The sequence below is a fragment of the Mus musculus genome, chromosome 3 (assembly GCF_000001635.26).
Source record: "Mus musculus strain C57BL/6J chromosome 3, GRCm38.p6 C57BL/6J".
Classification (NCBI taxonomy): Eukaryota; Metazoa; Chordata; class Mammalia; order Rodentia; family Muridae; genus Mus; species Mus musculus.
This window is the reverse complement of record NC_000069.6, coordinates 121,447,020-121,471,337: the sequence shown is the minus strand read 5'-3', so window position 1 is coordinate 121,471,337 and position 24,318 is coordinate 121,447,020. Positions and strand designations below refer to the sequence as shown.

Here is a 24,318-nt window from a genome sequence, read left to right as displayed (position 1 = left end):
CATATCAGACAGTCAATTTCAAGTTTAGCATGAAGGAATATTATTTGGAAGGTAATCTTTGCCTAAGCCATCTCTAGTTCTCTATTCAACGAATATCCCCGCAGACGGAATAGGGCTCAGGAAGGGCATCTTGACAGAGGGACTGCAGGGTTTCTCAGAGCAGTGCAACAGGCAGGGGAGAGAGCCGCAGCACCGGGATTGGAGATGGCAGACCTGGGGCCATGCTGGTTGAGGTTAGAAGTGGCTTGGAGGCTCTCATCTAAGAAGTCCTAGGTGTTTGTGACCCTGGCAGAGATAGGACAAGAGTGGAAACCATGAAGTCAAGAAGCCAGAGAGAAAGAGAACTATCACAATCAACACTCCCTAAAGCTAAAACACAATGCTAAGGAAAAGAAGTCTTTTAGCCCTCATAACAGTTTGTATGGGACTGGACGGATGGCTCAGTGGTTAGGAACACTGGCTGCTCTTCCAGAGGACCCAGGTTGGGGCACCAGCACACACACAGTGGTTCACAATGGTCTGTAGCTCCAGTTCCAGAAAAACTGATGCCTCTCCCAAACTCCTAAAATTAATAAACCTAAAAGAAATATTATTTAAACGCAGCAATAGTTTTCATGTTGGTTTAAGTCATGTGTGTTGAAGGTGTGAGTGCACATGTGTGCATAGCATGAGAGGCCAGAGGACAACCTTCTGTGTTCAGGCACTGCCCACCTTTGTTTGAGACAGGGTCTCGAAGTGGCGTGGGACCCACCAGGTAGGCTAGGCTGGCTGGACAGTGAGCCACCAGGACCAACCTGGCTCCGCCTTCCAAAGGCTGTGACTACAAAACTCATGTGCCACCACAAGGTTAGTCTGTGTGTTTGTTTGTTTGTTTTGAGACAAGGTCTCACTATGTAGCCCTGGCTGGCCCTGAACTCACTCTGTAGACCAAGCAGCCTTGAACTCACAGAGATCTGCCCACCTCTGCCTCTAGATGCTGGGGTTAAAGGCAAGAGTTGGCTTGTTTTGTTTAGATTTTTAACTTGAGTTCTATGGATCTGACTTAGTTCTTCAGGCCTCTAGGACAAGTACTTGATCCACTGAGCATAGAAACTTTCTAGTCCCAGTTTTCCATGATTCATTTTAAAAAGGGGTTTAGGACCAGGGAGATAGCTTACTGGGTAACACTGCTTGCTACACACAAGCTTGGTCCTGAGTTCCATTCCTGGACCCCACAGTGGGAAGAGAGGACTGACAACCAAGTGATGCTGTCCTTGGACCTCACACATGTGCCATAAGATTTGTGTATTCACATGCACATGCGCACACACAACCTAGTAATAAGTAAAACAAAATTAAAGTAAGTTAAAAATGAATAGAAAAGGGGTTTTAGAAAGCTAATCCTCACATGTGAAAGTATTTGTGAGAAATTCAAATATTCCTTCAGTGGGAGTTGAACATCACTTTCTTTACTTGACAACGTTTGTACTTTCACTGAAAAACCCTGTAGAAATCAGTTCTATTGGCTTTGGGCTCCTCTGTGTGCCTGCCTGTCCTTTCAACCGTGCATATTTGCCAAGGAATGTGGGGAGGCAAAGGAGGCAGTGGCCTTCACCGGGGCTACTTGAGACTGATCAGTTGTTTCCTTTCTTCTCTGTCTCTCTGATGCTTAATTCGCCCCCACCCCACCCCCCCACCCCCACCCCCGGCCACAGTGATGAGCTTGGAAAGAATGAGGCCATTCTAAAAATTAAGCCTAAAAGCAAATAAAATTTCAGAAAAGCAAACAAGACTGCATTGCCCTGCTTCTACTTTCTTGGCAGGAGTAACTCTCGGCCTCCCCTCCCCTCTCCTCTCCTCCATGTCTCATCCCTCCCTCCTGGCAGGACCCCTGAAGAGGACAGAGGCGGCCGCTGGCAGGCTTCCCCTCTCACAGTCTCTCTGGTGGTGGTTTGCAGCCTGGTAAACAGTGAATTCTTGAAGGGACTGGTGAATGCCAGACCCTGGAAGGCTCGGGCGTGTCTGCCGGGTGCCTTGACTTCCTCTCCATGTGTTTGTGATAAAATCAGAGATGAAACTGGCTTGGACTAGTTCCTGCAAGTTTTTCTAGGGGCCTCGGAAGGGGTCTGGATGTGCGTGGACTCAGCTACCCCTGTGTGTCTCTGAGGTCTGAGGGTGTATTAGTTACTCAAGTTTGTTTCAGGAGTTCTTTATTTTGAGTGAATAAAATCAGAACTCAGAGAAGCCATTCCAGAAATAAAGCCGGCTATTCATGGCAGGGCTTTGGGGTGAATCCCTTCCCTTCTCTCTGGAGGAAAACTCTATTTACTTTTTTGACGAGTCAACAGCAGCTCCAGTTCACAGCTCTGCCATCAAAAGATGCTGCCTGCCGGTTCAGTTTTCGGGGAGGACAGATGGGTGCTCTCAGGGGATAGAGGATAAGGGTCAGGCTGGGCAAGATTAAGTTTTAATTTAAAGATGGGGGGTGGAGGGAGGACTTTCTAAGTGTTAATATTTTTGGAGAACTCTCTCAAAATAAAGAGTTAATCTAGCTTTTTTTGGTTACCTAATAACACAATGATTAAAATTCTATTAAATGGGAATCATAGTGCCTACAGTGATTATTTTACTGAGCTAAGGCCAAGTTATGTGATCAGAAGAGGGTGCCTGGTCCACTGTGAATCATTTTGTAAACACATGTGTGCATGCATGCATGCAGGTGTGTGTGTGTGTGTATGAGTACACACGCACACGAACACACACACTCATAGAGGCCTGAGAAGGACACCAGGTTTCCTGATGTATCGCTCTCTACCACCACCGCCACCCCACTCCCCACCCCAACCCCCCCCCCCCCCCCCCCCGCAGGACAATGCCACTTACTGAATCTGGACCTGTCTGGTAGCCAGCAAGATCCAGTGAGCCTCCTGTTCTCTGCCACTTTCTGCCACCCTGGGATGGCAAAACTGTGTAACCACCCTCAGCTATTCTTATTTAAATGTTTGCCTGCATATATGTATATGTACCACGTGAATGTCTGGGGCCTGCAGAGGCCAGAAGAGAGCATCAGATTCCCTGCTACTGGAGTTACAGAGGGTTGTGGGATGGCATGTCCATGCCAGGAACCAAACTCAGGTCCTCTGTAAGGACAGTAAATGCTCTTTATTATTGTTGTTGTTGTTGTTTAAACTTTTCTTACAGTCCAGTTGTTATCCCCCTCCTGGTCTGCCCATTCACACACCCCCCCCCCACATCTCCAAGAGGATGTCCCCACCTCACCCCCACCCCACCAGACCTCCTAGGGTTAGGTGTGTCTTCTCTCAATGAGGCCAGTAAATGCTCTTAAACACTGAGCCCTCTCTCCAGCCCCTTCACTCCGCTGGTTTTGTGAGTTTGGAGAATTTGAACCCAGGTCCTCACACTGCCGTAGCAAGCACTCTTAGCTGCTGAGCCATATCTCCAAACAAATGTGATAGACTTTAATTTGAAACTTTAAAGCCATCAGATGTCCTTTTACAAAGCCCAAAGCAGGGTGCATGAGAAGAGCAAGACCTGGCAGGGGTTACTCTGAAGGCTTTAGGAGGTAAGCAGAAAACCCAGGCTTCTTCTACAAAACTGTCCTGCCAGGTCACAAAGAAAGATCGCATGAAATACCACACTGCTGTTTGAAGGAAATGCCCAAAACATACATAAATGTAAATATTTTCCTGCAGCTGGACCTGGGTGAGTTAGAGGCCCAGGAGTAATGTAACCTCAGTTTCATGTGAGTGACTCGGCATGGCCTCTAGTGCTTTTGTGCTTGGGTGCTCTGAGCTACCCTACAGGTTGGGGGCTAAGAGGGGCCAATGAATCCGCACGTTCAGGAAGTGTCTAGAATGTGGAACGCAGTGTGTACTGAGTGAATGTTTGTGTCACTATTTACTTCCTCATAGAAGGTGCACACCTGCCTACGGAAGAAAACATTAAAGGCCACAGATAGGAAATAGGAAGCGCCCTTCCGGTTTGTGTCAAGCTGTTTTGGGACATACCATAGGACATCTGCTGGGGGGTGGCGTGGGGTTCAGGAGACAGAGCATCTGGGAAGAATTTCAGTTCCTGACCCTGGCAGTTGTGTTCAGAGGAAAGTTTTCTTGACTTTGGGCCAGACTCTGGTTTGCCACTGCCATTCGCCAGTGCACTCGGTGGCTGTGTGGTCACACCACATTGACCCTAAGTGCAGCAGGGCCCTGTGGGCATTATCGCTTGTGTGGGAATGTCTTGCAGAGTTCTGATATGATGTTTTTTCAGCCATAATTCTTGGCTTATTCCTCCTAGTTCTCAACCTTTCTAAGACTGCAATCTTTTAATACAGTTCCTTCTAACGTGGTACCGACCCCCAACCATAAAATTATCTTTGTTGCTACTTCATAAGTGTCATTTTGCTACTGTTATGAATTCTAATGTAAATCTCTGATATGCAGCCCCTGTGAAAGGGTCATCTGACAGGTCCTCACTGCAATGGGTTGAGAACAGATTGAGAACCACTGCCTTTGAGATATATATTATATACATATAATATGTTATACATATAACATATTATATGTATATTATATATATATATATATGTTTTTCTGTGTAGCCCTGGCTGTCCTGGAACTCACTCTGTAGACCAGGCTGGCCTCGAACTCAGAAATCCACCTGCCTCTGCCTCCCAAGTGCTAGGATTAAAGGCATGCGCCACCACTGCCCGGCACCTTTGTTATATTTTAAGTGATTGAGAAAACTTGGAATAAAACTGGGTGCTTTAGGCCAGGGAAAACAAATGCCCGCTGTGATCTTCTCCTGCCCGCATTTCACACACTTCTCCTTTTCCTTTCTAATGCACAGCATAGAAAGTCAAATCTTAAACCCAGCGACCTGGGCTAGCTCAGTTGGTAGAGTGCTTACCCATCTAGACAGTGCTAGTAATCCCAGCATTAGGGAGGTTCAGATAGGAGATCAGAAGTTCAAAGCCATTGTAGCTGTAGATAAATCTGAGAATTGGTACATGAGACCCTATCTCAGGTTCACCCTGTGAGTTTTACATGGTCATCAACTTAGAGCGGTTTAACCATTGCTCTCTTTTCCTTGCTGAAAGGTTAGCCATGGGGGAAGGGGGTTCCTCCCCTATGTGGGGAGGGGGAGTTCCTCCTCTAATCGTTTCCATAAGCAACCCATTGTGCTTGCTTCCTATCCTTCATCACAAGACACTCTTTCCACACACCGTCAACCTCTGTAGCAGCTCCCTTTGCACATGGTCCCGGAGCTGTCAGCTCAGATACGTGCACACACTGTGGACAGTCTAGTGCACTCCATCCTCCAGATGGCTGCCAAGGAAACAACTTCTACTCAGCTTAAGCGTGGACCACTAATACTGAAACAGCAGGATGCCTCTCGGGCAGTGCTGCGCCCACCGCTCATTCAGCTAGTCACTAATCTAGGTCTGGATGTGGCAGAGAGGGTGGGATCTCACGGTAAAATGTTATTACCGTAGTCACTTTAGGAAGGCATATATAATTTCCCTGTCAGTGTGGTTTTAGTGTTCTCTTTCAGTGGGCCGTGAGATGTTAAAGAAAAGATAAATGGTTAGGAGCCTCCTGGAAAGTCGTGGAATCGACACATGCACAAAAACGTACCGTTTAACTTTTAATCATCTTAGCCGAAGAACAAAATCTATTTTTGTTGCTCATGAGTGATGAACTGTGAGGCAGTAGGTTTCAGGGAGAAAACCCTCCCTCAAAAAAAAAAAAAAAAAGGCATAAACAAAACAAAAATCAACCTACCCTTCCCCACGTGACTCGGGATGTCCACTAGGAATCAGTAGGGAAAGTGTTGAGCCTGTGGTGTGGGCTTGGGTTAGAACTTGACTAAAGAGAGGAAGCAAAGATGGCCACCACACTGGGCACCGGGACATGGTCCAAGACACATAGCTGACCACTTCTGAGTTCCCATGAGGATAAAGAACACAGGTCTTTCCCATGCCCCCCAGAATCTTAAGGAGTTGATCAGGGCTCCGGGTGGCTGGTTAATGATGCCATCTTTGAAGTGCTCTAGCTACGTGAGAGTGATCAGCCTTCAGGTACTATGGCCAGATGCTGGGGTCCTCAGGCCTGTATCTTTAAACCTCCCATCCCCATCGGTAGGCTCTCTGTCCCTGTTTGGATAAGGAAAAGGAGCTGAGAGGCTGGTCGCTGCCCTGTGCCCAGTGTCTCCTCACTGGAAGAGCCAGGATTTGAGCCCAAAGACAGCTGGCCTACAGGGCCTGTGCTTCCTGGAACCACTGTGCTTTTAGATTGAGTTTTGGCCCAATGCAAACTGATGAAATGTGAAATCCAGACAGTTGGTGTTTAAAGAAAAGAGTCTTTGTCTTACTGACTCATCAGGGGGCTTTGGGAAAGTGCCCTTAATCTTGCTTTCCAGTCTTTGAAAGAATGAGTCTGCGCTGGGGTTAGAATTCAGTCCGCAGAATGCTGGGCTTGCATATGAGAAGGCCTGAATTCAGTTCCCAACACCACATAAACCCCCGTGTGGCTCCCCAGGCCCAAAAACTCAGCCTTTGAGAGGGAGATGCAAAATTGAGGCCAGTTCGCATTATGTGAGCCCTTGTCTCAAACAAACTAAAACAAACAAAAAACCAAATCTGCCATTCTAAACACACACACACACACACACACACACACACACACACACACACACGCGCGCGCGCATGCACGCTTTGACTCAGAAATCTCACTTTTTGGAAATCTAATCTTCAAGGATCTAGGATCACAAAATTAAGACATTCAGTATGTATTAATATCAGAATATTTTAAATAGCCAGTAGGTGCATTTCACTTCTTGAGTTCTTGGCTAAATTCAAAGTGTACCTTCCTGCACATATGCAAAGCACATGCCCCATAAAACTGAGTTACTAGAAATTAAAATGTTAGAAGCCATGTAACAACACCAAATGCTTTCTTAGGGGCAAAAGCCAAATATGTAATTTAAACTGTGTGAGTTGTTTTTTTTTTTTTTTTTTTTTTCATTCCTATTCCGTTTTTTTCTGTCTCTTCCTTTTCCACACCATCCTGCTGTTCCCTCTAGCCCCTGCCCCATTTCCTTAGAGCACTTTCAGCATACCTCTTCCCCAGGGTCCTCAGGGCAGAGTTGGGTTTGTTATATATCTCCCTGGCTCTGCCCTGCTCTGGGGAGCCCACTTCTGCCAGTACAGTTGTTGTGAGGATCCACCAGCCCTGGTGGAATGATTTTTATCTTGTTTTTGCCCGGACCCCAGATATTTCAACTATCTTGGGCACACGTTAGGTTATTTTTTAAGTGCTTTCCCAAGTGTCTGGTTGATTTCAAATTATGAATCCTATTTTGTACAGGGAATGCAGCTCTCTAGAAACAACCAATACTATCTCTCAGGCCCAGGGGATCCTGAAGAAGCCCTCACTAACTCCATACCAGCTACAGCCTTGGGTTTGGCTCACAAGTCCCTAGGGTCTGCTCTCTTTTTGTTACCCAAACACCTTTCCCTGCCCTCCGACTCTATTGTGTATTACAAAATAACTTATATCGACTCATTTTTTCCATGTGTGTGCTGGGCCATTCAGCCTGCAGGATTGACATGAGGTCCTTTCCCATTTTCCGAATGGTATGGAAATATATTTGACTATGATAAGAAATAGATCATAGTCCAGCTTGTTTGTTTTGGGTGGAGATACTAGGTCACATACTTTGTACTGTCATTCTGTTGCCTTAAAATGCCACAAATCACCGTATTCATAACTGATGCCTTCTGTTCTAGGATGCGTACACTGCAACTGCCATTAACGGGACAGACTTTTGTACATCCGCAAAAGATGCGCACACAATCATAGCCAAGAATTCAAGTCATCTCACGTCTGTTAACTGCTTTGGAAACTTTGTCATTTTCCTGGGAAAGGTGAGATGTCTTGACTAAATAAGTACTAGGTACCTGGAAGTCAACAAAGTAGCCAACAAGGAGGCTGACTTGAAAGGGAATCATGTTTGTTGCTCTGGAGTAGCTGCCATGTCTCACCCCTCACTCAGTCCCACAATCCTGTGAGGCTTCCTGTTTTACAGGTGACTCTAAGGTTTCATGTTTCCAGGGTCCCACAGCCCCTATAGTTGCTACTTTAATTCTTGACTCTGATCTTTCCCACCACGTCTTCTGTATTCGCAGCGAAACACTCTCAGTTCTTTCAACCATTCCTCCTTCTCTGACATAAATGCCAGTTTTCAAGCAATGCCCACAAGTGAACAAGATCTTAGTCACCAGCTGTGACCTGGGCAATACCATATATGGTGACTGTGCCCCATTGAGGATTCTGTGTTTCTGCATGCAGAGTCTGGTGCAGGGCTGTCATAGTTGGTGCCAAGCAAGTTAAGGCAGGCTTGGATCTCACAGGTGTGTGTGCTCATTACACAGACATTTAAGGCTCACCTGGCCCCAGAGATGCTTCATGTGACAGCAGTAACAGAAGTACAATGTAATTATGCCTTTCAAAACAGCCAAATAAGGAATGGTTGCATGCAATTTGTTAATCTATTGCCTTAGTTGAATTGTGGGTGATGTATTTCCTAATTCCAAAAATACTTTTGAATGCAGTTTCAAAATTATTATTATTATTAGAGACAAGGTTTCTCTGTGTAGCCCTGGCTGTCCTGGAACTCATTCTGTAGACTAGGCTGGCCTCAAACTCAGAAATCCACCTGCCTCTGCCTCCCAAGTGCTGGGATAAAAGGCGTGCACCACCACTTCCCAGCCAGTTTCAAAATTCTTAACATATTTATATTTCTATTTCACTTTAAATATCGATTTTCTTAGATTCCCCATAAGCATATCATGTCTAGTGACCTTTCAAAATGTATGGGATGATCAGTGACTTTAGGCTTCTGAAGGAAATAGCATTCAAAATCCCATATTCATCTTCACAGGCATCCATGAGTAATGGGGGCCCCAGGTGGACTCTGTCACTCTTAAGAAATTGGGTGTATCATGCCCTGTAAGTGTGTTCTTGGAAATATAGTAATTACATGTCACAAAAGCCTGGGAGAATCCAATTATCTTGCACACTAGCAGAGGGAAGTCTTTCCACTTTAGTGCTCAGAGGGTAAAACTAATCACTTAGGAAATTATTAATCCACCTATTCAATTGCTTGCAGTATAAAAATGGGGATTTAAAAAAAAGGAAGAAATGCTGGGCAGTGGTGGCGCACGGCTTTTATCCCAGCACTTGGGATGCAGAGGCAGGTGGATCTCTGAGTTTGAGGCCAGCCTGGTCTGCAGAGTTCCAGGATAGCCAGGGCTATACAGAGAAACTCTTGTCTCAAAGAAATAAAAACAAGCACAAACAAACAAAAGCAAAAGAGAGAGCTAGAGAAAGCTTTTTAAGCAGCTGAGACTCAAGTGGTAAAGTTTCTGTGCATGAGACCACTACCACATAAAAGATGACTGTGATGTTACATGCCTAATTCTAGTGCTGTGTGTGTGTGTGTGTGTGTGTGTGTGTGTGTGTGTAGATGGAAGACTCTCTGGAGGTCACTGGCCAGCCTAGACAAACGGATGGATGGGCTTCAGGTTCAATGAGACCCTGCCTCACAAAAGAAGGTAGAGAGCAATCAAAGAAGGCATCTGAAATTGGCCTCTGATATCCACACAGTGCACACAGCCACAGGATTACGTATACCGCACGCACGCACGCACGCACGCACGCACGCACGCACACATACATGTACACTTCTAAAGCGAGGCTCCGGATGACTTGGCCATACTGTGGTGAGATTTACAGATAAAGTACAATCTCTCTGGCTCTAACTGGGCTTTTTTTTCCTTCTTCTTCCATCTTTTTTTTTTTCCTTCTTCTTCTATTTCAGCCTGTCAAATTCTGTTTAGGACACACAATAGCATTACTTATAATGGGGGGGGGGGCAGACCCTTCGGTAAAAGAGCCCACCAACCCTATTTATAAAGGTTTTCAACCACCTCCTCCCCAGGTGCTAGTGGTGTGCTTCAGCATTTTCGGGGGTCTGATGGCGTTTAACTACAGCCGTGCGCTCCAGGTGTGGGCCATCCCTCTGCTGCTGGTTGCCTTTTTTGCCTGCGTGGTGGCTCACAGTTTCCTATCCGTGTTTGAAACTGCGCTGGATATCCTTTTCCTGTGCTTTGCTGTGGACCTGGAAACAAATGATGGATCGTCGGAGAAACCGTACTTTATGGACCCAGGGTTTTTGGTAAGCAAACGCTTCATCTCCTGTTGTAATCTCTCCCCTGACAAGTGTTGAAGACTCACATACAGGGAGGAGACACACCCAGCCTCCTTTCTGGTCTAGAGGGCTCCAATGAGTTTCAACTTCCACCTGGGGGGTGGGAGCTCAGCTGTCAGACGAGGAACCATTTCCCCACAGAAACTCCCAGTCCAGAGGTGAGAATAAAATGGGGCGTGTAGGCTCTTCCACTGCAGCATACCCAGGAACACAGCGGTAGCTGGTACGTCTTTGACACTAACAGCCTGATCTGTTATGTCTACAATGTCTTCGGCCACTTCTGTCTGGGAGAGTTGATATTTATGTAAAGTATCTTGCACATGCAAGCATACCCACAAAGCTTTGGGTAGAGCACACCGCTGGGCAGACCGCTCACCTCTGTTGCCAATACTAACAGCCCTTGGGCCCCTTGCTAACCAGGCACACCCTCAGCAAAGCCACTTGTATCTGGAACTACCAGGCAGTTGTTTCCAACAGCTTTTTGCAACACACAATACATTGCTCGTCCTTTGCCTTATCCTCCGCAGACAGGACACATTTCAACACTCCTCTTCGGCGGTTCTGGCAGGGAAGGGGTGTTAAGTGACATTTTAGTAATTTTCTTTCCTTTTGTCGCCATAAAAATTAAGTGTTAAGCTCTTTTGGCCTTAAACATTCAGAGCACTGTCATTTCGGCAGGTACTGGATTTCAACACTTCCTATGAATGAATAAATATGAATGTGCTCTCCACTCATAGAAACGTAAGATGTGATTTCTGCCCACCTTTATCTACTGGGATGGATGCATTAAAGCTAACCTGGTCTACTCTCCTCGACTTGTTAATTTCCAGTTAGAATCCTGCTTTGAAATCTACCTTACTATGCACACAAACATTTTCAATACACTTGGAAAAGCGCTAAAAATCCAATCCCCTCAACCTGTAGGGAGACAGCCTCTAGTAAACAGATGCTGCAGGCACATCACTGGGGTCTTTCGTTCTTTTGTTTTTCAGAGTGTTATAAAACGGACCAACAACTTGAACAATGCCAAGTCTCAAGGACAAAAGGATGCTTTACCAAATGAAGAGGGGACAGAACTCCAGCCCATTGTGAGATAGGGACCAAGAGAACTTTGACTACCTGTGACACCGAGACAAAGTCTACAGCTGTTTTCACGTGAACTAGAGCACGGAAGATGTTAAAACTATGTCTATATGCATCAATTTAAAAGGCACAATATTGGCTGGGCACAGGGACACACATCTGTAATTCAAAACTGGAAGAGGCTATAAGGCTAGCCTGAGCTACATACTCAGATGTTAAATGCTAGCCTGAATGCTACATAGAGACCTCATATAAACAAACAAACAAATAAGGTTGGCTCACTGGATAAAGGTGCCAGTTGCCAACCCGAGGAACTGAATACCCCAGGACCCACATGGTAAAAGGAGAGAATCAGTTCCTCTAAGTTGTCCTCAGAGCTCCACATGTGAACTGCCCCGAGTGCACTCACTCAGCCCCACCACCACCACCAAAAAATAAATAAAAATGTTAACACCTCACCTTTGTTTGTTCATCTTTTTCTTTTCTTTTTTTTTTTTTTTAAAGGAGGATTTTGTTAGCAGAAATCTAACAAACCTAGATTAATGCTCTTGTGCAGGGCAGGCGTTTCTCTCATTCTTCCTAGCCTGGACACATGCTACGAGAGGCTATCAGCATGCCAAGTTATAGCTCTTAGACTTAGTGAGGGAAGGAAGGTCAAGAGCAGACACACACAGGGGAGGCTGCTGAACACGAGGAGACCCAGCCGGCTGCAAGCAGGCGGGAGTTTCACACACCAGCAAACATTATAGAAAGGTGTTGCTCAACCAACCCCTGCCCAAAATGAGACTTGTCTGACAGCTTTTTTTTTTTTTTTAATTATTTTTTAAACATACCGAAACAGAAGATCTTTTCCTTTTAAAAGCCCTAAGCAAATGGAAACTTTGAACATGAGGACAGGAGCCTCGTGGGCCCAGATGCCGTGTGGAACTCCCATTCTAACAGGAAACACAATCTGACTGACTTGGCAGGCCAGCACGTGAGATCTAATACAAGGCTCCTTCCCTTTGCTTTCCTAACCACTTTTGCAATTTGACAAGAAACAGCCTGACAGCTCAGGACCACTTTAGATATTTTTTCTTTAATAGTACCACAGAATTCATTTAGCTCCCAGTCTCCTACAGTGATTTACAGGGCACTCCCAGAAGCATCTAAGCAAGCCACCACAGGAGGAACAAGCATACATCCTTTCTGTGGGTTCAACATCTCTTATCTGTCTTTACAAAACCACCCGAGGCCATCAGTCAGCCTTGACCTGAGACAAGGTCAGAGGGTGTGACCGAGCAGCTTCCCCCGTGACAGCACTGCCCTTTCCCACACTTAGCTGTGGGTTAGCCTGCTCTAATCAAACAGCACACCTCATGCCTGGCTTTAGGATCATTTACATGACACATGTAATAACTCCCCCTTGCGTTTCAGAGAATTCCAAATCGAATTTCAGATAAACCCAGGGCAGCCAAGTTGTAGTAGAACAAGGACCAGGTAAATCTTGGTTGCCCCTTTACTATAGGCAATGGGCATTTTTCTTCTTCGTTTGGTTGTTGTTTCTGTAGCTTTAAAACAAGGTCTCTGTAGCCCAAGATCATCTCAAACTCAGAGAAATCCTCCTGCTTCAGCCTCCCTAGTGCATACCCAGCTTAGATTCAGTCTCCAATGAGTGCCGTATTGTATGAATTAAATAATATTAGAACACTTTCTCTCAGTGCCCATGGAACAAGGCCTCTGGTTTCTCACCTTACTCTGCCTATGTAGAAGAGAGCCAGAAAATAACCAGCCTGTGGTTCATATGAATGTTCAAAAAAAAATATTTATTTATAAAAAATACAATGGGATAAGTTTATGCTGAGAAACGCAGCAATAAATACAGTTGAAGGAAACAGAGCGACTCTACAGTAATACATTGGCACAAATGAAGTCTGCAGGCACACCACCCAAACCTGCATGTCCTCGGCCATTTCTGCATGCACGCCTTTCGAAGCGCCACTCGGGAGAGACCTCGTCAGCTTGGGAAAAGAATGAGTACACATGTAATCACAAATGCACACTGATCATGACTTTATTTAAAACTTAGCAGACAAGACTGCAGAAGAACATCCACGTGTCAGGGTCTAAAGCTGCATCTCAGATTTTAGTTGGCAAAGACCACATTTAGCAAATCAACTTTTTAGTCTTCCACATACAAGCCAGATACGTACTAAAACTGTAAAAAAAGGAGAAAAAATAGTTTCCTATTGTTCGAAAATACCAGTTTATGTGTAAGTGTAAAAAAATGCATAGATAGATCTTCAACGAAAGAGCTGGCTGTCCTGGAGAATCGTTCCGCCCTTTCCATGGTACAGACGCGAGTTACTGGCTATGCAGTAGGGCTCCCTTGCTACAGCACTAGAAGGCAGCTATTTAGGGAGGAGGCAGGAAAAGGAGAAAGGAATGTACATAAGGCATACTTTAAAGGTACAACAAGCATAATAGTGTTTCAGGAAGACGAGAGAAGAATTATTCAAGGCTAGCTTGGGTCTCACTGGATAAAACAATGGACTAAATACTGCGCTCCTGTGTGTGACTCTAATAATCAATGCCCTGGTCGTCGCCATACTGGTACTCCCGAGGGTAGTCGTCTGGGTACTCGCCATGATATTCATCGGGGTATTCTGCCTGATAATCGCTATCACTGATTTCCGACCCATTGGTGCCCGTGCCCTGGCTTCCGTTGTGAATGACAGGTTCTGTGGGTGCGGCACAGTACTTGGGGTCATATACTTGCCGCCCAAGCCCATACACGCTCATTCCTTTCTGGGAAGCAACTTTGTTGGTGCCCATCTGTAGAGAAATGGTCGAGTTGTCCACTGGCTGTAATGTCAGCTTCTGGTCATAGATGTCTCTTCTGGTGCCCGGTGCTAACATCCCAGCCTGGTATTAGAGCATAATGGTACACAAGGTAAGATAACAGATAAGATCTATACTTCTTAACACTGTCTAAATTATTAAATTCACACAGAATGCATTAACATAAAAACTTTCAATTGGTTCTGACGTGACCCTAACTTACTAAAATATTCTTATACCACTCATATTTATGACGGGATTCGTTGGCTCTTGAGCTGCTGAGTTGAGCCAGGCCTTCTTCCTTCAAATCTCTGCCCACTGTTAAGATCACTATATGGTGTCAGACAAATTAACCTACCTTGAGTTTAACTTCCTATATGTAATACAGAAGCAATACGTCAGTCTACTAAGTGAGGGACAAAGGAAAACCAAGCCCAGGGCTGGCGACAAGAGCTCTGTGGTTAAGAGCACTTGTCTGTCTTGCAGAGGACCCAGGACCAGTTCCCAGCACCTAAACTGTAACTCAGTTTCAGGGCATCCATCCATTCCTGACTTCCAAGGGTAGCAGGCATATACAAGGCTCATATACATACACACAGGCGAAATAGCTAGACACATAAAAAAAATCAGATAAACTACATTTTTTTACACATATTGCTGAATTACATATGAACATGGTCTATTAATGACCACCCAGGTCTCCAATTGTAAAAAAGCATCCATGCCTTCAACAAGACCAGGCTGAGCAGATCTCAGGGACCAAGTCTTCTCAAGAGGCTGCCACACAAGATCTCCCCCACCCACAGTCCCACCTCAGACCTGCTCCTCTCTCCCTTTCACAGTGGGTAACCCACACCTCAGCACCCACTGCTGTCAAGCACACACTTGAGAGGTGAGTGAGTGAAAAGGCAAACACGAGAGACCGCCAAGAGAACCAACTGCAGGTGACCCGGAGCGCTCCGCTCCACACGGGGAACGACAGATGTCACTGGAAAAACAGGAAAGCTTACCAAAACTCCGTCCCACGATTTTTAGATATAAAATCCTGATGCTTTCAAACAATTCCTGGTATTTCACTGTTTTTACTATTTGTGTGTGGGGGTGGGGAGGAGTGGAGAGGGCACTAGACAAACCTAGGTCCAGAGTCCAGGGTTATGTGAATGTGAAGGCTGAAGAACAATGTTGTAGAGTCGCCCTCTCCTTCCGTCTTCATGGGTTCCAGGGATCAAACTCAAGCCACCGGATAACCGCCTTTACCCGGCCTGTCCCTCTCTCCCCCATCGTGTCCACACCCTCATCTATCTCAAAACCTGTGGTGACTAATTTTGGCTTTCAGGTAGACACACCTGGGAACTGTAGACCTCAATGAAATAATTAGCTCTATCAGATTGGCCTGTGCGAGAGTCTGTGGGGCATTTTCTGAAGTGCTAATGGATGCTGGAGGCTCCCAGGCAGGTAGGCCTGGCTGTCTAAGAACGGTAGCAGAGCAAGCAAGGGAAGCCAGCAGGTGACACTCCTCTCTGCTTCAGCTCCTGCCTCCAGGTTCCTGCCTCGGTTGGCCTATGGCATGGAAACGTAAGCCGAACAAACCCTTTCCTCCCCACTACTTTAAAAATTATTTAACTACCATTTCATATGAATTCATTTCTGCTACCGTAATGTTTCATAAAAATTCTGATTAAACAGCTCTTACCAAACAGCCAAATAATCTTACATATCCACCTAAATGGGCCCCTTTAAAAACAAAACCAAAATGGGGCAGGGGAGAACCAACTATCCTTTCCTTGGCTTTTGGAGCAGGAACATATATAAACATCACTTTTTTCTTCTGGTTAGGCAGAAAGGCCAGCTGATCTTACTGCCAACCAAACCATTAGTCACGCTACACTTTTTAGGCTGCAGAAAGGGCCCTTTGATTATTTTGCTCTCTCAGCAAAATCTACTTTCCTGAAGACTAAAAATACCATGGAAGAAATACCATTTGAGAGTCCAGCTACTCACTATTGGGTCAGCACTAACTTAGCATACCCTTCCGCGCCCTTTGCTTCAAGTGTTAAAAAGACCCCGCTTACCTGGCTGGCCCCTTTGTTGGTGCCCATCTGCAGGCTAATCGTGGTCTGGTCAAAGGGTTTGTCCGTCTGCATCTTGGGATCATAAAGATGCCTCCGAGTCCCATAGGCTGTCATGCCCGCCTGGCTGGCACATTTGTTGGTACCCATCTTTTAAGTTAAAAGATCAGCATTAGTTATCAGAAGTCAACAGCAGCATACGCACAAGCCTACGTTCTGTGTTTCTAAGGAGACGTAGAGCACAGTCAGGGGGATGTAGCTCAGAGCCGGAGTCACATACGAAAGATCTCGGTTCAATTCCCAAGCACCGAACAGAAGTAAGAAAAGCCATGGACTTATAAATTCCTGAGCTAAGGCATTTGCTCAGGCAACTAGGTATGAACTGCGCCCTGTGCTTCGGAAAAGAACTGTGTGAAGGCTAATTTTAAAAGAAAAATTCCAAACTCTCTTACATATAAAAAAACTCAGAGCACAGTTAGCTGCATGTAAACTTGCAGAAGGAGATGTACTGTTAAATAAGAAGTCACTGCATTGGCACAACTATGGCTAACTAAACGTCCCTGGCGCTCTTTTCTCTGCAGCATAGGTACCAGATTAAAGTGTATCCTCCGGGAGGCAGAGGCAGGCGGATTTCTGAGTTCGAGGCCAGCCTGGTCTACAGAGTGAGTTCCAGGACAGCCAGGGCTACACAGAGAAACCCTGTCTTGGAAAACAAAAACAAAAACAAATAAAGTGTATCCTCTTCAGAGAAGCCACTGCAAGTGGAGGAGACCAGACAACAAGGCTTCTGACTACAGCGATAGCTGCATCCAACCTTGTTCTTGTTGTCAGCTACAAAAGTCACCCTCCAGAACTGCATAATGGGGGGCTGGGGGGGGGGGGTAGGAGGAGAGGAGGAGGAGCAGCAACAGCAGCAATTTATTTAAAAAAAAAAAATCTTGTACTGTTTCAAGTAAGTTTTACAACTCTGCGCAGGCTGAGCCCATAGCTATCTTCCACTGCATGTGCAGCCTGTGCGCTCAGAGTTAAAACAAACGCCAGGCACTTAAGAACCAGCAACATTTTCATGGGGGGAAAATACATTTATTTCCTCAACTCTCTGGCCAGAACCAGAACAAGGCAGTAAGAGGAGCATGAAATGAAGCAGGAATAATTAACTTCTCTCCCCTGCTGAGAACTATAAGGCCCAGGAGCACTGAGAGCAGCCTGTGGAAGGAGGAGGGCCCCTGGAGCACTGAGAGCAGCCTGTGGAAGGAGGAGGGCCCCAGGAGCACTGAGAGCAGCCCGGGGAAGGAGGAGGGCCCCAGGAGCACTGAGAGCAGCCCGGGGAAGGAGGAGGGCCCCAGGAGCACTGAGAGCAGCCCGGGGAAGGAGGAGGGCCCCTGGAGCACTGAGAGCAGCCTGTGGAAGGAGGAGGGCCCCAGGAGCACTGGGAGCAGCCCTGGGAAGGAGGAGGGCCCCAGGAGCACTGAGAGCAGCCCGGGGAAGGAGGAGGGCCCCAGGAGCACTGAGAACAGCCCGGGGAAGGAGGAGGGCCCCTGGAGCACTGAGAGCAGCCTGTGGAAGGAGGAGGGCCCCAGGAGCACTGAGAGCAGCCTGTGGAAGGAGGAGGGCCCCAGGAGCACTGAGAGCAGCCCGGGGAAGGAGGAGGGCCCCAGGAGCACTGAGAGCAGCCCGGGGAAGGAGGAGGGCCCCTGGAGCACTGAGAGCAGCCTGTGGAAGGAGGAGGGCCCCAGGAGCACTGGGAGCAGCCCTGGGAAGGAGGAGGGCCCCAGGAGCACTGAGAGCAGCCCGGGGAAGGAGGAGGGCTGTTTCCACCACTCATGGTTTTCTCCTTAAAAATAGTTTTTGACTCTGATTTTCTGAGGCAATCTCACATAAATGCAGGCTGGCCTTGCACTCCCTAGATATTCAGAGATAATCTTAAAGTCCTGATCCTCCCCTTCCTGAGTACTGGGGTCACCATGCTCAGGGGACACTTAGAAGTGTTTCATTACTAAAAGCAAAACCCCTGCACTAGAAAAGACTCACACAAATCATGTAAGCCCCACCCCCAAAGAGAGGAGAGGGGGAAATCAGTGCAACATTAACGCTTGTGTAACTGCAACTAGGGTTTGCAACAGGCACCTGCAAATATCCTTGGGTTTTATCTGCATATGTGTCCCTGTGTATGTCTGGAGCCACACACACACACACAGAAACCCACCTTTTACAAACAGATACACACCTATTTAGAAGTTAACAGTATTGTATAACTTTGTCTCTTAACCTGTCGTTCAAACACTAATGTAAATTTTTAGGCTGCACGCTCCAACTTGCAAGGAGTTCTAACTTACTAACTGACCAGTATCTGGGCTCTTCTTTCCAATTTCCCACCATTTATGCAATGTGTACTTTTAACAATTAAAGGCACCTCAGTCAAGAGGTCGGTACGCCAAGTCCTTAGCTTGTGTTCTGATGACACTCTCCAGGGAGACTGTACAAGCCACTTGAACCAAGTGCTTCCAAGCACTAAGAAGACCCAGTCGGCAAGGCTGATACAGCACCACACATTACCAGTGTATAATGACTTTGGCACGCTGGTCTTTGTATACATTGCTTCCCTTGGTCGATAACATCTAAGAATTTATAAAGTGCATTTTCTTTCCTTTTTAAAGATAATATGGTTATCTTTATAAATTATTTAATTTCCTAAACAAACAACAGTCAAGCTGGATGACATAACTGAAATATTTTTTAAAACAGCATCATTTTCTTACACCTACTATTTAATTTTCACTTGCTGAGACACGCTCTCATTCTGTAGACCAGGCTGGCCTTGAACTCATATGTAGCCCAGGATGGCTTCCAACGCCGAGCAGTCCTCCTACCTTAGCCTACTGAGTGCTGGGATTACAGGTGCATTGAGCCATTGCCCTACAGGTCTTATATACACAAAAACTGTGAAATCCATGTATATATCCAAGCAATCTAAATTATGGAACTTCCATGCATATTTTACTAATGAGAGGCATAACACTTTGTGTGGCAATAGTTAATGACTTTCTTTAGATGAATAATAATATATTAAAAAAAAAAAGAGTATCACACCACTTACCTGTAAACCAATTACACTCTGGCCAGCCTTTAATTTGCCTTCATCAAAACGTCTTGTTTGTTTTTCTGCATACTTAACGCCAATGTCAATGGTTGTATGGAATCCTTTTGTTTTCGCCTAGACAGAAACACAATTCGCCACCTGAGCTGGAACACAGAGATTCCGCCACCAGCATTTTGAAGAGGAAACATTGAAGAAATGATGTCCACAGACAGCCTTGACGGTGAGCTCATGTCATACCAGAGGAAGAAAACACACTTAGGCCTATTCAATGATAACACTGTAACCCTCTGAAATGCGAGGGCTCTAATTAACCTATCTAGCCCAAGCTGATGTCAGCAGCCTTTTCACAAAGCTAGCAATTACAGAAGACACAGGCCCCTCCCCACCCGGTCTCGGCATCCCTGGGAGAACAATGATGTCATTCATCACCTGTGTGCAGGGAAGTTTCTCTAACCCAGTGAAGAGTGCGTACGTACCAGACCTGCTAGAGCCACCAGCGTCGTCTGAACCTGGGTCATGTTGCCATTCTCAAAGAGGTCGTTTGCTTCAAATATATCATGGGGCTTCATACCGTAAGCCTGGATAGCTTTAATGAAGTTGCCGATATTCTCCAACTGTAAACAGAAAGAATAAGGGTTGAGACTCATCAGTCTTGATGATTGGTTACAAGACACCAGACAGAGGCTTTTTGGTGAGGATTCTCTATCCGATACATAGTGAGCACACAGCTTATTCTCTAAAAGGGCTTATAAAAAGAACAGTCTTCTGAAAGTACGTTTTGTGTGTGTGTGTGTTTTTCCTCTTTTGCCGTTCTTGCTTTGAGACAGAATTCTCATGAAGCTCAAACCTATTTAAAACTGGTCACAGAGCCAACGAGGACCTTGGATTTCTGGTCCCCTTGCTCAGACCCCACCTTCCAGACCTGGTGCTATTATGTAATTAGATGAGTACTACCCCTCCCTATTTATGCTGTGCTGGGGATCAAATCCAGGACTTCACGCATGCTAGGCAAGCACTCTACATGGGACCACAAGGGCAAAACTGGCCATGTGCATATGTGTGTGTAGTATGCATTTATGTACGGTGGTGCGCGTGGTTAGGTGTGTGTGTGTGTGTGTGTGCGCGCGCGCGCGCGCGCGCGCGCCCGCACACACGCTTATGTGTATACTCGCATGTGTACATTTGCAGGCTAAAGGTTGACATCTGATATCTCCATTTGATATTTGTGTGCACTGTAGCTTGGAGTTCTAGGCCTAGAGAGGCACAGGCAGGATGAGGCAGTTCTGTCCTCACGAAGTGTAGAATGAATGTGAGGCTAGCCTGGGCTACAATGTGAAACCCTTATCTCAAGCAAGAGAAGGAAAGGAGGGAAGGGAGGGAGGGAAAACTGGAAGAGGAGGGAGGGAGGGGAGGGGAGCAAGAGAGGGAAAGAGGGGAGAGGAGGGGAGGGAAAGAGGGAAGGAAGGAACAGAGAGGAGGGGAAGAAGGAAGGAAGGAAGGGAGGGAGGGAGGGAGGGAGGGAGGGAGGGAGGGAGGGAGGGAGGGAGGGAGGAAGGAAGGAAGGAAGGAAGGAAGGAAGGAAGGGAAAAGAGGGAGGAAAGGGGTGGACAGGAGGTTGCCCATCTGACAATTAATTACCTGGGGCCAATTTAGTGAGGATTCGTTGACTTTCTTCACAGAGCCTGGCTGTAGCTTGTTTATGAGTCTAAAAACAAAATTACAATGATGGAGCTTTACGGATCAAAAACAAGAACCAGAATATTAAGCTGATTCCCTGGAGGTCAGTGAGGGAAAGAATAACACAGTGGTAGGATATCAAGGTCAGCATTCTAAATGGGGAAACCAGAATCAAGGCACAAGCCCACAGACAGGAGTGGGAGAGAAGAAAGGGTACTCGCTCGCTCGTTCGCTTGGAGGGCCACTCACTCGCACAATATGATGCCGTCCTTCAGCCCCAGCTGGAAGTTGGTGCCAATGCCTAGGCCTGTCACCTCTTCTATCCAGTTGCGCAGATCTTCCTCGGCCTGCTGGTCATACTTGGATGCAATCTGAAATACAAGTTCCGGGATTTCAGAAGGACTCAGTAACAGGGAACACACACCACTGGCTCACAATGCCATCTGCTTTCGTTCATTGTCCACTAAGCCCCAGCTCTGACAGGTAGCTCTCCCCACCACGCAGGAGAGTTTGCTGGTGACTGTAGCCAGCTGTTGCAGCTGCAGTAACTACACACAGACTGTGAGTGAAGGCAGTGTCCATTAAGGAGCATAAAAAGAGAAGCCGGGACCAAGGGGAGAATTCAACAATACAAGACGAAGTCCCCGTCACGCATGACGCAAGGGGCAGGATTTAGCAGAGTGTTGCAATACGCCATCAGCTGGACCTTAAACTTTTAAAGACTGAGTCATGAATCACCACATTCCAAAGAAGGACAGGGAGAGATGGGACTATTGAACACAGTATCTCAACTATCTAGAACATACCATTCTAGGGGTTTACCAAAGTTCTGGGATCCGCCTTTTATTACAGCAATTGCATTCATTACATTGTATGCGAGTGTGCAGGCACACAAACACAATACGTATACTTTTAAACATACATTTTTAAAAACAGTTCTCAGGACTTAAAAAAACTACCTTTGAATTTCACAACAATACCATAAACCTAACCCCCATCCCCCCTTTTTTTTTTCTTTTGTTTTTTTTTTTTTTTTGAGACAGGGTTTCTCTGTGTATCCATTGCTGTCCTGGAACTCACTCTGTAGACCAGGCTGGCCTCGAACTCAGAAATCCGCCTGCCTCTGCCTCCCGAGTGCTGGGATTAAAAGGCCTGTGCCACCACTGCCCAGCCACTCTAAACTTTTAAAAAAGTGGAACAAATATTTTAAAACGGCATGCAGCACACCTTTAATCCCAGCTCAGTAGGCAGAGGCAAGTGGATCTTGGGAGACTGAGGCCAGTCTGGTCTACAGAGTGAGTTCCAGAACAGCCAGGGCTGGCAGCTGGAGGCGAGGCGAGATCATGTACTCTTGCCTTTTCATTCAGCACAGCTAAAAATGCCAAGCAGACACACTTAGGCTGAGCCCAGGGGCTAGATAGGAGCTTGGGCATCAATTACTAAACTGTCAGAAATGGAAATGAAGAGCGGGGATGTCTGCTCGCCATAAAACATAATTAGGCTTAATTACTGAGCCAGGCACATCACTACATTGCTCAGGGGGAGGTCCCTGGAGTTCAGGTCTAACTAGCCTGGCAGGACACAAGCACAGCTACGGAGGAGGGCTTGAGGCTGCATGTGTGTCGTGGGTCATCAGGGCCAGTGTGGACAGGTAAGAAGCTGGCGAGCTTATGTCTAACAACGAAGGTCAGCAGAGTCTTAAAAAGAAATGAGCTCAACTGACCACACTTGACTGTGGTTCCTCTTCAGTAGACAGGACACGACAATGGCCGCTTTTCATGTCTTCCCTCAAGGTGAACAAAGATGTCATTTCTCACGTCAAATAAACGAAAGAGTCACACTCCTCTTGTAGGCTCATGAAAGCTTTCAGATAGCCCCGGAAAAGTGTCAGAGCTGCTGGCGCTGGCAGGTGCCTCCCCTCCCCCATCACCAAGGGGCGGCTCCGCTGAAGTAAACATGATTTCAGGGATTACTGTGTCCCCTTCACACTCCATTACCCATAATTAGAGAAACGGGAATGGATAATGGATAATTTACTTCAGCTGTGTGTTTGCTTAACCAGGATTACAAAAGGAAACCCAACAGGTTTCTATTGTGAGACAGCACTTCAGAGTTTCGGATCAAATCCAGCCTGGAGGCGAGTTCATACCACAGTGTAAGGTACACCCGTGCGCAGCAAGGTCCCTGCTCTTGTACCCTCAGTCCTTGGGAAGGTCTCCTTTTATTCCATACCAGCGAGGGTCACTCTGGGCTGAGTGGGGAGCAGGAAGTATGGATAGTGACGACTCTGGGAGGGACAAGAAGGAAGCAGCAACTACTCGCCTACTCAGATAATCTGTCTCCTCCAACACAGCAAGCGGGTCCATTTCTGTATGACACCTCTCTGCCCTCGCTGTCTTCACTAGGAGCCTAACTTCTGATCCAGTCAGTTCCTGTCTGCACAGCAGCAAGACTGACTTCAAGCAAGACTGACTGAGTTCACTAAGTTCCTTCTAGTTGTCTACAACTAGAACCATCAAGATCTGCAGACTCGGGGCTGGAGTGATTGGCTCAGCAGTTAAGACCACCGGCTGCTCTTCCAGAGGTTCTGAGTTCAATTCCTAGCAACCCCATGGTGGCTCACAACCATCTGTAATGTGAACTGATGCCCTCCTCTGGTGCGTCTGAGGACAGCTACAGTGTACTAATATACATAAAAATTAATAAATCTTAAAAAAAAATAGCCGGGCGTGGTGGCGCACGCCTTTAATCCCAGCACTTGGGAGGCAGAGGCAGGTGGATTTCTGAGTTCGAGGCCAGCCTGGTCTACAGAGTGAGTTCCAGAACAGCCAGGGCTATACAGAGAAAACTTGTCTCGAAAATCAAAAACAAAACAAAACAAAACAAAACAAAACAAAACAAAACAACCCTGCAGACACATGGTGACAGCCATATACTGGGGTAAAACACTCATACACATTAAAAATTACATCTAAAATAAATAAATAAATAAATAAGTGTTGCGAAGTTGCGATCCCAGCTCAAGACGACAGAGGCAAGTGGAGTTAGGTGACATAAAGCCAATGTGAGCTACATGGTGGGATGCAGGTGGAAAATATCCTTTTGCTTTTTCAAATATAGAGATGAATCTGTTACAGGGGATATTCTTTGCAGGACTGTGGGGATAGCTTTTAAAAATCATCTTTTATTAGTATGTGTGTGTATGCATGATGTGGGGGGGGGGGTGTTGTCAGACAACAATTCAGAATTCTCTCCTTCCCCCTTGGTTTTGAGGCAGGGTCTCTCTTGTTTCTATAGATA

General features: G+C 46.3%; 2 protein-coding genes across 2 annotated transcripts in view; one reads left to right on the top strand and one right to left on the bottom strand.

Moving 5' to 3' along the window:
* Nucleotides 1–11,810, top strand: part of Slc44a3 (solute carrier family 44, member 3) — a 72,817-nt gene extending 61,007 nt beyond the window's left edge. The window contains exons 13-15 of the mRNA NM_145394.3: nucleotides 7,787–7,924; nucleotides 10,000–10,236; nucleotides 11,262–11,810. Coding sequence (NP_663369.2) covers nucleotides 7,787–7,924; nucleotides 10,000–10,236; nucleotides 11,262–11,366 — 480 coding nt within the window. The 3' untranslated portion in view covers nucleotides 11,367–11,810. The remainder of the gene's footprint in view (nucleotides 1–7,786; nucleotides 7,925–9,999; nucleotides 10,237–11,261) is intronic.
* Nucleotides 11,811–13,132: 1,322 nt separating this feature from the next.
* The window catches only part of Cnn3 (calponin 3, acidic), a 31,665-nt gene continuing 20,479 nt past the window's right edge, over nucleotides 13,133–24,318 (bottom strand). Inside the window, exons 2-7 of the mRNA NM_028044.2 lie at nucleotides 21,268–21,389; nucleotides 20,980–21,046; nucleotides 19,818–19,955; nucleotides 19,339–19,455; nucleotides 16,245–16,391; nucleotides 13,133–14,256 (exon numbers count right to left, since the gene is read on the bottom strand). Coding sequence (NP_082320.1) covers nucleotides 13,912–14,256; nucleotides 16,245–16,391; nucleotides 19,339–19,455; nucleotides 19,818–19,955; nucleotides 20,980–21,046; nucleotides 21,268–21,389 — 936 coding nt within the window. The 3' untranslated portion in view covers nucleotides 13,133–13,911. The remainder of the gene's footprint in view (nucleotides 14,257–16,244; nucleotides 16,392–19,338; nucleotides 19,456–19,817; nucleotides 19,956–20,979; nucleotides 21,047–21,267; nucleotides 21,390–24,318) is intronic.